The sequence below is a fragment of the Harpia harpyja genome, chromosome 4 (genome assembly GCF_026419915.1).
Source record: "Harpia harpyja isolate bHarHar1 chromosome 4, bHarHar1 primary haplotype, whole genome shotgun sequence".
NCBI classification, from domain to species: domain Eukaryota; kingdom Metazoa; phylum Chordata; class Aves; order Accipitriformes; family Accipitridae; genus Harpia; species Harpia harpyja.
Window position 1 is genome coordinate 32,895,215 of NC_068943.1, and position 15,609 is coordinate 32,910,823.

At 40.9% G+C, this 15,609-nt stretch overlaps 1 protein-coding gene across 1 annotated transcript in view; it reads right to left on the reverse strand.

Moving 5' to 3' along the window:
* KPNA3 (karyopherin subunit alpha 3) overlaps positions 1-15,609 on the reverse strand; it is a 54,897-nt gene that overhangs the window by 24,979 nt on the left and 14,309 nt on the right. The window contains exon 2 of the mRNA XM_052786161.1: positions 10,106-10,150. Within this exon, the coding sequence (XP_052642121.1) occupies positions 10,106-10,150 (45 nt within the window). The remainder of the gene's footprint in view (positions 1-10,105; positions 10,151-15,609) is intronic.

Here is a 15,609-nt window from a genome sequence, read left to right on the forward strand (position 1 = left end):
AAAGTCATCTTAATTATGTTGACATTAAATAGATGGCATCCACCCGGAAGGAAAGATCACATTATTAAAATGGAAATAACATTAGATATTCACATACATGTGGGCCACAACCATCATGCACATTATTTCCACCCTCAATATTTTTCCTCACAAAAAGACATTAACCAGAAACAGCTGAAACCACATCATGCATTTTCTAGCTTGAAAGATCTAGAAGTTTTTGGATACAAAAAGCAAAGTCACACTGGAACAACTGTGGTACTGAACGTATATCCCTGTATAGACGTGTGTGTCTCCAACATACACAATTACATCATTCTGAATGATCAGTGTTTGTCAGGGTTGTGCCTCTACTAGAGTGTAACATAAGGGCTATGGTATCCAGTTACTCCAGAGAGCAAGAATGAAGATGTGTCTTGAGATCCTCTTTCAAACATCCTGAAATACCAGGACAGCGGAGGCTAGAATACAGCAATGAATCACAGAATGGTTTGGGTTGGAAGGGACCTTAAAAAGTCTAGTCCAAGCCCCCAACACAATACAGAGAATATAGCTGGAACAAAGTGAGAGTCCCACTGTGAGTGACTGAACAGCAGCTTCACAGAACAACAGGAATGAGCTGCATGGCCTTCAGCAGCCGAACTGCTGGAAAATTACCTTCCACACACACCAGGCAGTAAGTCTAGAGCATGTCAGTGGACAAAAGCACTGAATTATTCCATGCCACTTCACCCGAAGAACTTCAGAAAGACTACCTGCCTGTAACCATTATTCAATACACACTTCATGTTTATTCACAGTGAGCGCACTTCTATACAAGTACCATTAGCTGAAATAATTTCCCTAAACAGGATTTAGAGGGGCATGCACAAGTTCTCTCTGCCTGTGGCCACAGAACTGGCGATCAAAACTTTTTTTTAAGTTCTTCCAATTCCCTAGAAATCTTTCAGGGACTTGGACAAAGAAGAAAGGAGGGCAGGTTGTAAATGAACACATAATTACAGAAGAACAGTAACAGAACAGTAGCTTGTCTCTCTCCTTCAAGCAATTGTCCATGTACATTGATGCAGTGGGTATCTCCAAACAGTACTCCTCACAAAAACTCCATTAACCTGGAAGAGAGTCCCATGAATCCCTAAATGAACAGACACTGAAGGACTGTTCTAATGGCAGCAACATGCTGAGAGGTGAAATAGAATGGAGCTCCAACCAACTGTTCTGCAGCTATCAGGAATGGAGATATCCCACTGGGAGACCACCGATGGTGAAGATGGTAACAAAGGAACAACATTTCAAATTCTGGCCCATCAAACATACATAATCTAGGTTTAAATTTCATTGTGGGACAGGGTCTCTTGACAAGAGCAAAATGGCATCAGACTAATTAGAAATCTTAGCATGGTAAGACTGGGTAACACTGAAAAGCCTTCCATTTGTAGCTGCATGCTAAAGATGGCCATAATATTCCATAACTGAACTAACCAAGAGCCTAGTTCTCTCCCGTTCCAGCAAGCAAGTTAATAGCTCCTTAGACAGCCTATTATACCTGCATACACAACTATCCAATTCCTTTGGCAACATGAGTATGCCTTAGAGAATGCTTCCTAATGTTAATCAAAGTAAGTATGAGTAAGCATGCATATTCTAATGCCAAGATATTCTACCCTCCTTAAGAGAGCAAGCTGAACTTCACAGGACATAACTGACAGCAGGTTGACACTAGAATTTCTGCAAATGCAGGCAACATCTTCAGGCTGTCAGTCATATGGCGCAATGGGTTCCAGAAAAAACAACCTTAGCCAGGGAAAGTAAGAGCGAGCAAGAATGTTCCTGTAGCTGTTTACAGATGGTTGGGCTGAAAAACAACTGTCAAGAACATATATAGAGGAGCTTCCACAGCAGCCTGAAGCAAAGAGGCTAGTACTTATTGAGAAGCACTAAAAATTTCTTACTAAGGAAAAGCTATTCTTATTAGCATTTCTTATGAAGTCAAAGTGTTCATGGAACCTAAGTCCAGTCCTGAACTCCAGTCCTAAAAGGTGGTTCTAAGGCTATTTGAAACAGCTCTGTCCATTTGCAAAAGCATCCAATTCCTGGACAGCTAAACCACAGTATAAAGTAATTTGTTAGACCAATCACTCCCCTGCATAAGGTAAAAGAACATGATTTGCAGCTTGACGTAACCTTAAAATGTTTGCATTTTGTCGCACTGTGACAAACTCAAAAGTTTTTGCCTAAATCATAGCACCAGCCTCTTCTGCAGGCTCCTGTGGTGAAAATGGAGACAAATGAGCATACCTGGATACAGCTGTACTGTTCAAAGCCTGGTGAGAGAGCTCTTTGAAAAGGAGAGGCATCAAACTGGAATCCCTGATGAAGGGTAAGACCTTGTCACCAACAAAACTAAGCAGGTCTCCTTCAAAAGGAAAGATGCTCAACCACTGCCTGAACTATGCGTGCTATGTACAATAAAGTCTGAAAGTTTATAAACAGCAGCTGGCTGCTGGTTGTAAGCATGTCGACATTCTGGTACACTACAACAGTCTACAGAGGTTTCCGTATGAACAAAAGGTATGCCAGGGAAAAATGCCAAATGGTTAGAAACAACAGTAATGATACCATGAGTGCACTTCCTTGTCCAGTGTGATAATATATTAAGAGTTTTTGATGACAGATACCCATCGTGTGCTTCACTGACAGTGGGAATGTCAGGCTGCAAGAACAGTAAATATGTAAATCCTGCAGACCCCAGTACTTCTTGTTTACGTTCTTGGAAGGTGGCCACAGGATTAAAAAAAAAAGCTTATCAATGCAAATGAGTTTCAAAGACAACATGATTAACAGAAGAAGAATCCTTGTAGGCAAAGAGGATGTCCATCAAGCTCTATGCTGCATTCCACTTAGTACTATAGGACATGGCCAATAGGATACTCTAATGGAGCTGTGAAAGGTGTTAAATACAAATTTATACATGCTTTTCAGCATTTGACACATGGGAAAACTCTTTGAAGAGTCTCAATTCCCTTGGGAAGCTTCACGATCAACAGGGAAAAGAAATAAACAAGAAAATCTTTGCCCTCAGGTGACAAACATCATTATGAAATGCTTATTCAGGTCAGGGCAAGGTTTAGGAACTCAGCAGCTAGTAGGAAGAAGTTCTTTTGGCATGAAAGTTAAGGCATTTATGTTTGAGTCCTCTGGGGACAAAGAGCAGAACTTCAAGAACATCTCAACATCAGGAACCAGAGTGCTAGCCAGCATTAGGTATACTCACAGCTGACAACAAGCAGCTCTTTCCTCTGCTCTGACATCCCAGGAAAGACTAAAGGATCAGACCAGTGATGGAGGTACATTCAGGTTGTCTGGACATCCCTTTTAAGCTACCACTGTTGTGACAGACTGAGCTGAACTTCTAGGTTTCACTTACATGTAATCTCCAATTTTGATTTTGGGGGCTGAGAGCACCTGCTACAGTCCATCATGAAGAAAAAGAAAATGCCTACCACTCCAACCTCTTCCTGTTACAGGGATGCTCTGAAAACCTCTACTGAATATCCTCTTAATGAAAGTTTCCTTAGGTGGGCTATCTAGCCTGAGTGAATATCTAGTAACAGCTCTTGGATATGAACCTGGGGAAAGATTCAATTTCTCTAATGGTTGGGAAAGGACCATTAGCTGGCTCTACTCACTGCCTCAGAACTCATTAACACCTAGAAAGATTTTTAAAAACCCTGTAAACAGGCTGAACAGGTCAATCTGATGATCCTACAATCCATGGATATAAAAATTATATCCTACACGCTTAGTGAACTAGGTCCCTTGCATCCAAAGGCAGTCAGATTCCAAGACTGTTCTTCACATAAAGAGCCTAGCTACGGATATGCAGTTAGAAGACAAAGGCAATTTTTCTACATTTGAGTTCTGCTAACACACCTTTGTGACAACAGACAGCAGTCACTATGTTCCTGTTTGGCTAGTGCACATCCTTCTCAGAAGGTGAGCAGGTTGACTATAAGTAGACACATATGTATACACCAGCGTGCGGCCCAACAGCCCCAAGCACAGATTGCAAAGACTGAGGCTTGTTAAGTTAGGCAAAAGTATGTTCTTACTAAAATGGACTCAAGCAAGCCTCCAAGGAATTTCTTCATAGCCCTTTTCAACTAAGTTTCCAGAAGAATACATTAGGAATATAATTTTCCTCCTAGGGTCTTTTTTTTTTTTTTCTTTTTTGGCGGGGGGGGGGGGGGGGGGGATCAGCCAAGGCAGGTTAGATGCAAGCTCTTCCCCAAGAATTTGTGCTGCTAATACTGGATAGGAAAGCCTTCAGAAGAACATACTAATAGTGCTTCAGTCTCCCTATGATCATAGCTGTTTCTCTAAAGTTGGTAGACTTATGCCTAGAAAAATGTACTTTACAGTCAATGAAAAGCTATATGTTCACATTGAACTGGAAAAGATGGGTAAATGAAGCAAGTTTTACTATCCTGAACCTGAAAATGTGGAATTTTTTTTTTCTTTTGCATTCTCAGACCTCCTGAGAATCAGAAAAAGGTTTTTCCCACACTGGCTCTCCCAGCAACATGAAGACACATTCCTTTCTTCAAGGCTCACTACATTATTTAGGAGCTATTGTGGACATCAGCAATCTTATTTAAGAAAGATCAGAGTAGGGACAACAAGTACAGTATGCCAGAGAAACAGGTTAAAAAGACATATGCCCCTGGCTCTTAATCCACCACTTGTTTAGCAAATAATTGCTTTGCCTTCCATCAAACTTAATTGGCAATTAAGGCTTTCATGAGCTCATGTCTATGAGCTCTCAGAGGCAGCTGAGTTTGCCAAGAAAGTAAAAAATAAACCTTGTGAGAGATCCTGGAAGTTCTTAGGGTTCCAGTTAGTTAGCAGGCCTGCTAAGGTTAGGAGTGTTAAGGCTTTCTTTGAAGGGTGCCATCTAACTCAATGACCATAGCATTGACCCAGCTAAGGACTACCTTTCTTAAAGCACACAAGTGGCCCAAGTCAAGCTTCCTCCTCATAGAAAGCCAAGTGCCTAGAACCAAAGGATCTCTCACAGCAATGGAGTTACAGGCTTCATTTAGATATGGAACCTTAAACTGAATCCTAACCATTACTCATCCACCCCACTCCGCTTCAGAATAAGACTTATCAGCTAGGTTAACCAATTAATTCCAGGGTCCCTGTTGCTAACACAGCACCCTTCAAGTTTCTGTGATGCTGAAATTAAGTGATAAACATTCTAAATCAGACTTTGCCACGACACTATACTGAGAAGTTTAAATTCTAAATCCTGAGATATTCTCCGTCACCAAAACTGACATCATTATCTTGTCTGTCTGGAAAGAGAGATAACTACTTTTTAAGCTCTTAGATCTACTGCTGCACTAACAGTATAGCCAGAGACCAAGACCATCTTTCCAGAAATGTAGTAGGTCCATTCCCAAAACATGTAAAACACATGTTCTGCAAGGCCAATATGGAATCAGAAAAGGGCACCTGACCATCAGGGGTGTCATCTAACTGGTTCATGGTGCCAACCATGCCTCGCCTGGGCCAGGATTCTGCCAGACGACTGCTACCCTTTTATGTCAGAGGCAGCTTTGATAGCTCAACTCCTAAACAAATAATAAGTGATTGGGAAAAGAGAGAAAAAAAAAAAAAGAAAAAAAGAAAAAAGTAGTTTCCTTCTGAGTAAGAGCTGTGGTGTGAAGATAGTGAATAGAGATAATATATTCCTGAAACACAGAATGTCTTGCAAATGCACCTTGATGTCTGTAATATCAAAAGAATAAACACCTCACACTAATGCATGCAGAAATTGTTTACTACTGTTCAAAGCTGTGAATTTTTTTTATTTATTCCATCTTACAAAACAGAGATGTAAGCAATTTCATCAGATCCATTCATTTAATATTTATACACACGTTGATTCAAAAGACAAACCGATGACTACGTAGTGCTTCAACTGTACAGATCAAGAATATGCTCAATTTGCCTGTTTTCTTCAAAAGCTAGGTGTACACTCAGCATCTGGATAGCTGGGAGAAAGGGAAGATACCCCTCTGTTTTGAAGAGGCACTGGTGGATTACTAAGGTCATGCCAACACGTATTTCTTGAATTTCGCATACTCATGCTACGGTAGCAGTGTTAGCTGTAAAGATGAAGACATATTACAGCTTATCCCTTCTACTGCTGGAGCTTGATAAAATACGTCCCTTTGCATTTCAGTCCCAATTCTGTACCAGAAGCAACCTCACTTCTACCACAGAATTCCCACAGCAAACCAGTTGCCCACCAGCACCAGTTCAGTTGCTGCAAACCAACAACTCGGACACATGCTCAATCTCTTATTAAAGCAGATTTCTTCTGGCCTCTGCAGTGGAAGATGTTCAGCAAACACTCCAGAAGAACACAACTTCCTGCATTTAAGAGTTCTGCAGCTGCTCTTCACTCTTGATTTACGGTCTGACCTACATCCAGCACTTAGGCTTCTCTAAATGTGTAACTGATCTTTGCATGTGCAGTTTTCAGTGAAAAGTCACTAGCAGCTCATAGGCTTCCTCTTCGTCATTTTCACTCATGTATTACTGGCACATACAAGATTCCTTCCACACAGAACAATCCATTCCCTTGTCTTAAGTGTATGACTTGCTCCCCACCATGCTTCTGGCACCATGGCCTTGAAATTGTGACCTGTTACAAAAACCAATTATGAGAATTAAATTAAAATTAAAATTCTCACTTTGCACTGCAAAGCTCTCCAAAGATTGCACTGGAATGCTCGTACGCAGTCTCAATTTAGCAAGCTGTATGCAGATACGCTGCATTAGCTAAGCCATCTTTCACAGCGTTGCTTTGCTAGCAGGCATAGGCTGCCCAAGTGGTATGAATGACTTCCCAGTAGATTTCACAGTTATACAGCAAGTTCTACACTGAACTAACACACTAGTTCTGAACAGAGAGGGCCTCTAACATGTCGGCATAAACTTCAACTGCTGATAATTCAGATATCAAAATTAATCACCTGAATCTCATTTTATGCAAAAACTGGGTAATTTCATTTTTCACTCGGTACTTGCCACTGTATGTAAAAGTAGCTTTCTCCACACCTCGGTCATCTGCCAGTACTCATGAGGCCATAGCCAGCTTAAGCTACACAACACATTCAGACATCTTCAGCTAGTTTCTTTGATTAGGAAAATACAAAAACATTTAAGAATTTTTAGATGACACATCATGTTCATGTAAGTACTAAGATATTTTTTTTTCCAGTCGTCTGGGTCCAATTAGGTTTCTTCAAGTAATTCTTATAGTCTCAGGATGAATCTTACGTATATTTATTTTTTTATATTGTAATGAGATACAGAAGGTTTTCTATAAAACCTGAAAAACCAAAAAAGTTGGGGGTTTTTTGGGGTTTTTTTTGGTTTTTTTTTGTTTTGTTTTGTTTTTTTAAGAAGAGCAGAAGGATCCCAGGAAAATACTAGCACAAGAGTTTTGATAGGTCTTACACAATCAGGTAATAAGTGCAGACGAAATTTCTTAAAACCAAGTCAAGCTGATTTCTATCAACATAACTTCTATTTACAACCCCTTCACAACCCATTCACTTTCATTTTAGCAAGACTTTTGTCTTCTCTCTCAGTTTGCAACTAATGAAAAAAAATTTAGATGAAATTGGGTGGATGTGCACTCCTAAGCAAGCACCACTCAGACTGTCAATGATTCAATTGGCAAACTGGAGATATGCATCAAATGGGAGACCCAAAAGAGCTTGGCCTATATCTAGAACATTCAAAGCACACACTTCCCTCAAGTCATTAACAAAAATATTAGAAAACATGGGTGATACCAAGCTGGGGAGGCCTTGAAGCGTACTGTGGAGCAGAATGGGAATTCAAATTAAGAAAGTCTGGAAAAAGCAGATGCAATTCAAAAGACAAGAAGCAATCATGTTTAAAACTTCTGCATTTATTTAACTATGCAGATAGAGAACACAAACAACTACCCTTGCTTTGTAGTACTGTAGGAAGTGTCCGAAGGATGTAACGGATCACAGACTGAGTGCCTGTCAACAACATACTCGAAATAAACAGGAATACTATGTTAAGAATTGTTTTTCACTGTCCCATTTAAACCTCAGCTGTGGCCTGCATCCTTCCAGACTTCCACATTTCCAGAAAGATACAGGCAATTTGGATCTGAAGAACAGCAACAAGTCAAAACTAGGAAACAGAATGTTCAAGGAAAGGGTGAAAAACTGAATTTGTCTCAACAGGATAAAACTAAAGGGGCCAGTATCAGTCCTCAAGTATACTGAAGGTACCCAAAGGCAGATGAAAGTTTACCCCTTCTCTTTATACAGATAGCCAAAGAGTAGTTCAGCTTATGAAAGCGTCCTCCAGCAGCAAGTCTTCAAGGTGCCTAGAAAGGCTGTTGGAAGAGTTACAAATGACGAGGGTGTTGTGGTTTAACCCCAGCCAGCAACTAAGCACCACACAGCCATTCTGTCACTGCCCTCCTCAGCTAGACAGGGGAGAGAAAATATAGCAAAAGGCTCGTGGGTCGAGATAAGGACAGGGAGAGATCAATCACCAATTACTGTCACAGGCAGACTCGACTTGGGGAAAATTAATTTATTGCCAATCAAATCAGAATAGGGTAATGAGAAATAAAACCAAGTCTTAAAACACCTTCCCCCCAACCCTCCCTTCTTCCTGGGCACAGCTGCACTACTGAATTCTCCACCTCCTTCCCCCAGCAGCACAGGGGGACAGGGAATGGGGGTTGGGGTCAGTTCATCACACATTGCCTCTGCCGCTCCTTCCTCCTCAGGGGGAGGACTCCGCACTCGTCCCCTGCTCCATCGTGGGGTCCCTCCCACAGGAGGCAGTCCTCCACAAACTTCTCCGACGTGAGTCCTTCCCACGGGCTGCAGTTCTTCACGAACTGCTCCAGCATGGGCGCCTTCCATGGCGTGCAGTCCTTCAGCAGCACACTGCTCCCTGTGGGGTCACAAGTCCTGCCAGAAAACCTGCTCCAACATGGGCTCCTCTCTCCATGGATCCACAGATCCTGCCAGGAGCCTGCTCCAGCACGGGTTTCCCACGGGGTCACAGCTTCCTTCGGGCATCCCCCTGCTCCAACGTGGGGTCCTCCCTGGGCTGCAGGTGGAGATCTGCTCCACCGTGGACCTCCCTGGGCTGCAGGAGGACAGCCTGCCTCACCATGGTCTTCACCATGGGCTGCAGGGGAATCTCTGCTCCGGCACCTCCCCCTCCTTCTACACTGACCTGGGGGTCTGCGGGGTTGTTTCTCTTACATGTTCTCACTCCTCTCTCTGGCTGCAGTTTCTGTGCCCCAGCAACATTTTTTTCCTTCTTAAATACCTTATCCCAGAGGCACTACCACTATTGCTGATGGGCTCAGCCTTGGCCAGCAGCGGGTCCGTCTTGGAGCTGGCTGGCATTGGCTCTGTTGGACATGGGAGAAGCTTCTAGCAGCTTCTCACAGAAGCTGCACCTGTAGCCCCCCCACTACCAAAACCTTGCCACACAGACCCAATACAGAGGGTGTAACAAATGCCGTATTTAGGCAGAGCACTGAACTAGATCACCTCTTCTGCTCATGAACTTCCCATCTATATTGGCATTTACCCAATATAACCAAAATCTGACCATAAAATTAACTCCCTCTACAGCACAGAAGCAGCAATTTCCAGAAAACAAAATAAAAGAACATCCACACTTTCTAAATGCTAAAACTCTCCCTTTTCCCATTCAGAGACTTCAAACATCTGAAGAGCTGACAGTTTCACTGTAATAATATGAGAAATGGTACAGAAACTGAATATGGATTATTTCCAAGCAATACACTGGAGTGAAGCAGTACTGTTCTGCTGTACTGAGCTTAATGAGTTGGAGAGTAAAACTAACATTAGAATCCGCAGTTAGTAATCTACAAATTTACAACTTTTCTATGTAAGTTTGGGGCCATAAAACAAAGCTTACGGCAAAATATTTAGCTAACATACCAGAGCATTATTAGCAAAGTAACACAGTTGATAAACAAAAGCAAACTCACCTTCCGCAATTCAATTGTAACTTCATTTCTGTGTCTTCTCATAGTCTGTAAATAAAAAATAAAAATTATTTGTATGTAAAGAAAGTAGTATTCTGTTTTGGAATCAGTTGTTTCTAGGTTAAAAGTGCAGTTATTCATCAAAAGATAAGGAAAACAGTGTGCATATTTTATAACTCAATCTTTCCTAGCAATGTGCAGAAGTTATTTGGGGGGCAGGGGGAGGGGGGGTGCTGGGGTTGGGTTTTTTTGTTTTTTAAGATTATCCACGTTACAGAAAGCTTTGTCATAAACCACAGTAAGTATCCCAAAGGCAGAAAACATTGACCTCCCCATGCAGTTTCACTGGAATGACTCTCCAGGTGTTTATATGTGCACACCAGAAGAAGCAGTAAATACACATTAGACTGTCTCATATTCACATATGATCACATTCGCAACCTAAACACATAATCTATGCCAGTTACCTGGCCAAAATCAAGCACAAGTGACAGAAGACAACTGAGCTCAATGGAAACAAGACAGATTGGGCTTGTGGCAAAAGGAAACAACGAAGTGCAGTGGTACTGAGTCTATTTAGGATCTATAGCCTAAACACTGTAAAGGAAAACCAGCCCATCAACATCTCAGCTCCTTAAAGGTACTGGGCACTCAGGATGCATTCACTACAATGCTGCTATACCTCTTAGCTGAGAGACATCAAAAGATTGAAAAAGAACAATTTTAGCCTACTGAAGGCAATCTCCCTAGGTTCATTTTACAATCAGTGGAAAAGACATGTACCATCAGAATGCAATTCAGAGAAAATCAGGACTGGATAACTACTGGCAGCCTAGAAAGATCACCCACACTAACTAAAATTAGCCTTTTAAAATACTTTCTATGTCCTATCCTTGCTACTGACCTTCACTGCTGCTATCACATTCCTTTTGAGTTAGGACAAATAACTTCCCTGAGCTAAAAAGTATCAGTGAAGACCAGCAGTACACAGAAAACACCAGCACTCCCCATCAGCCATCTAAGGAAACACCAAACATGCTAAAGCTCACGGATAAACACGGATAAATGAAATGAGCAGACTTCACACCATGAATCTATACAGGACATAATTTCAGTGCTTAGAACATTATCTTAGTTTCACTGTTCTCAACCAGTTTGCATAGCAGTATTCATTTAATTATCTTAGGTTGACTTGAGAGTAAAGAAGGCTTGTCTTCCTGTCCACTGCTTGATTAACCAACTCAGAGACACAATTCTCCTTTTACATCTACAAGTATGAACTATACTACTTTAAACAATGCAAGTCCTCATTACAGTAAGAGGACGCTAGCACTACAGCATGTACTAGAACTACACTCCCCCCCCCCTCATTATTTTGCTAAACCATGTGATTCTTGTGATCATCTGAGCCTGCTGCAAAAGCTCAGTTTGATAGGACTGGATTGCTGGGGAATGGGAGGGCATTGAGTAGGTAGGGAATGGACAAATGAAGAACCTGAAAATTCGTCGCATGCAACTAGCGAGACCAGTCATTCAAGTTTCTCATTCAAATATAAAATTCTAATAGAACAATCTTAACTGCGTCAAATTTAAGGGCACTGAACAGCCTAAAAATGTTTTTCAATACTTCTCCCCCATGATAACTCTGCATTTCAATGGAAAAATGTAGTTAGATGAAGCTGTCTTAGACTTCTGCTGTAAAACCTCCTTTTCTTGATCATTCTGAATGTGCTAGACACCAAAATTCTTTACGGAACTTTCCACTAGTAACACTGCCCCACCTCCCCCTAAAATCTAATCTTTTATTCCTACTTATCTTAAATTTTAAGGAGTACCCCATCACGACAAATCAGTTAACTTGAGTGTCCATTAGCATTTTCTCCCCAAAATCCAGTATTGCATGTGCCGATTTGAAATCTCAGTGATTTAATTGATGCAAGGCACAATTTACTTCTAAATTTGCTCCCTAGTTACAATTTACTCCTACATTTTTTCATTTATCTATGTGATAATACTCTAGAATATTTTCTACTGAGCAGAAAAATCAGACCAAATTTGAAGCTTTTCAGGGGACAGCCATAACATTTGCCACCTATCATTCTTCTGGGAGCAAGGCAGATTTAAGAAAGACTATATGCTGTGTTCAACAGTTCAGCAGCTTAATATTTTTGGTTTAGAAAAAAAAAATACAGTGCAGTCCCAGGCAAGGCATTACTACTATTCATTTCATCAATTTACTCTAAAACCTCCTCTAACAATGCTTTGACTAAAGACAGTTACTTAGAGCCATGCATCCATAAAGGCCCTACTGGGAAGACTCTAAGCTTCTTTCTAAAGGCAAATAATTCACTCAGATTTTCAATTAGGGTTTTTTCTTTGTTTCATACTTCCATTATTTCAGCCCCACTGATCCTACATTATTACAATTCTGTCTCAATATTTTTTTTTTTACTAGTTTTTTGCTTTTATCAAGCTGATCTTCAAAATATTTGACTACTCCATTATGGTTTTACATTTCATGTGCAAGAATCACCCATCTTTTCCTCATTTAGAGAGCTACCATTCTTTAGAATTCTTAAAAAAAGATTATTAACTATGTGGACGTTTTTGCTGACTAGTAGCATACATTTTCTGAGCTTTAATACTCTTAAGGCAATCTCCATACTACCTGGGTTTTACCCTTTTAGCTGTTCTTTTGTATCTCCTTTTAAACTCATTATATGTAGTTTCTCTTTCAAAGCAGCTCTGGTACATCTTCTATTTTTCCTTCCTCCTTTGAAAGGCAGGATAGGCAGTACTCGCCCCTAAGCCCAGAGCTGCTTCTCCATTCACAGAGCAAGTAGGTTGATAACTGGAGCTATCACTTAGCCTTAACTTCACAGAACTGTTGAGTGTTATCTGGCCCCCACTGAACTAAGGGCTTCCGGTCTTGCAGAGTCTCCTGCTGGCACAGCATCTTTAAAAATTCAGCATGTCAGGGTCGCCAGGATCATCCAACAATCAGCAATACTGTGTTAGGGCTAGCATCTTCCCACAAGCATATTGGACTGAAGTTCCCAAAGAGCCTATGGTGCATTCTGGCAGTTAAACTTGGTTGCCATGGTCAGATTATGACTAGTGCTCTCAGCTAGATGTATGCTGACATTATTTCTAACCCGACACTTCATGTCCCCAACATACGATATGACCATTGTATGCCAATATATTTAAGACCATGGATTCCACTTCATACACGTCAGTTGTTGCAGTTATAGACTGTACATGAAAAAGACACATATGCACTTGACATTGGCCTGATTTCTTAGTTTTATCCCTGCTAATTAATTGGAATTTGTTCAGACTGTTGCCCATCTTGATTTTGTCCTCTTTACCACAGGAGCTGATACGCTAGGTGACGGACTGCTATATGGTAGACCTCTGAATGTCTGCAGTTTGGCTACCCTTGCCTTGAGAGACCATACCCTTAAGACCAAAAACATGCTTCAACCTCATTTGACTACAGGAAATGCAGGTATACATATAGCACCATGCTGTATACTGGACTCTCCTGCTGGGCTTTTGCAAGCTTTATTTTAAAACTTGCAGACTGATAGGCATAATTTCTAATGTTATCTGTTGGAGGGGGAGAGTTGGGAAAGCTCAGATTTTATTCCCCCAAAACCAGACTGAAGTGATCCAGTTTATTTTTTGTCCTGATTTGGCATTTCTTAAAAGGTAGATATTTAACGCTTGTGTTTCAGATGAAGCATTTTAGAAATCCACCAGGTTATCAGCACCTTCCTACAGCCTCAGAAGAAGTAAACATACTATAATCCAACAGCATATAAAAGAAGTGGTCTTAAGCACCACTGCAAGCCTCCCTTTAAGGAAGCATTACCACTGCAGGCAGAATACCACACTTTTATACTACCTGCAAGCCCCAGCATGTAGGGAACTGATAGGCATTTACAAGAGATTTATACAGCAGTAGAAAGGTTAAACATTTTCCCCAGCTAACATAGGTCAGCTAAAACAGAGAGAAGAGACAAAGTTATTCTGCAAGTTAACCCCATGGATTCATTACCAGCTTTCAGGCTGGGAGGACAACCATCTGCTAAAGCCTGTATATGCAAAACTAGTTGAAGCCTAGTGAGACGTTACCAAAGGATCTAATACAGTGTTCGACATCCACAGCATCTGACTATGGTCACTTCTCAGCTTAATGTACTCAAACAAGTCACTTCATGTCACACTGAAACAGCACATCTCAAAACTACCCCCCAAGACAAATCTGAACTGTTTCACTGAATAAAAAATAAATAAATAAAAAAAAAAATCAGACTCCAAATCTCAGAAAGGGAAGACTTGGCATAGGCAAAATCCCACAAATCACAGAAATTATAACAGTTTATTCCTGCAGAATCTGAACTGTGAGGCCGCTCCTAAACACAAGGGTATTAATGCACCACATGCAAGGTGCGGAAAGTAAAGGAGTAACTATCAGTCAGCATGTACTATTAAGAAACAGGAACATACAACACTTACCAAGTTGTGCTACAACATTACATCTCCATTGTTACACATGAATCAAGTCAGACTTAAGTTCCTAATGCTTTTGTAACAAGAGATTTCTTCCCCCCTGTTCACCGTCTGTGAAGAACAATTACTTACCAGTGTGTTTGACAGGCTGACATAACCACAGTAATGCACCAAGTACTGTAAGCCTTGCAACAAGTCAAAAGTAGATGTTCAGCAGTATTTCTAATTTCAAGTTCCTCGGCAGTTTCTTATTTTATAAAATAAACCAGAAAAAAACCCAAAAGATGTACTAGATGCTGTTAGATAAATCAGTGTTCTCGCTTCTACCCTGAATTTCTGAATATTCTTCCAACACCAGATACAAAGCATTACATGCCAAGACTCTCTGTAACACCTTCCATTTAAAAGTAAAACAATCGCTAGTTCCCTCAAAGTATCAAAACTGAAATTAATTTCATATGCCAATGAAGAAAATCACTACACACATTAGGGCTGGTGTGTTAAGGGCCACAAGGGAACCTTGTTTCACACACAAATACGCTAAGCTGACAAAAGACAAGAGATTTAAGAGACACTAGACCTAGAAAACAAAGCAAGCCTCAAGTCAATGCCCAAAATAAGGCTTCAAAGAATCCCAGAGTCCCTGTAAAACTGCCTTTGATACACTCAGTGGGCAGAAGCTCCACAGAATACAGCCATCCTCACCAGATCAGTGTTTCAGCTGTGGTATCTCTCTTCCAACAAGCCACTGACAAGAAACTCAAAGCTCAGTTTCAGAGCCACCCGTGGAGAAGGGAAATGTCTTCCTGATTTTTCAGTTGATACTTGGTTTATGACAGAACACAAAACCATATATAAAACTCTTGATATCAAAAAGCAATGGCTAAAGATAATCCTGTGAAACTCTGAATTATCAGTATAACAGTAACCCTTATCACCAGGACATTCAAAGAATTATTTTTAAGTGACTGAATGTTTGGGACCCTCTG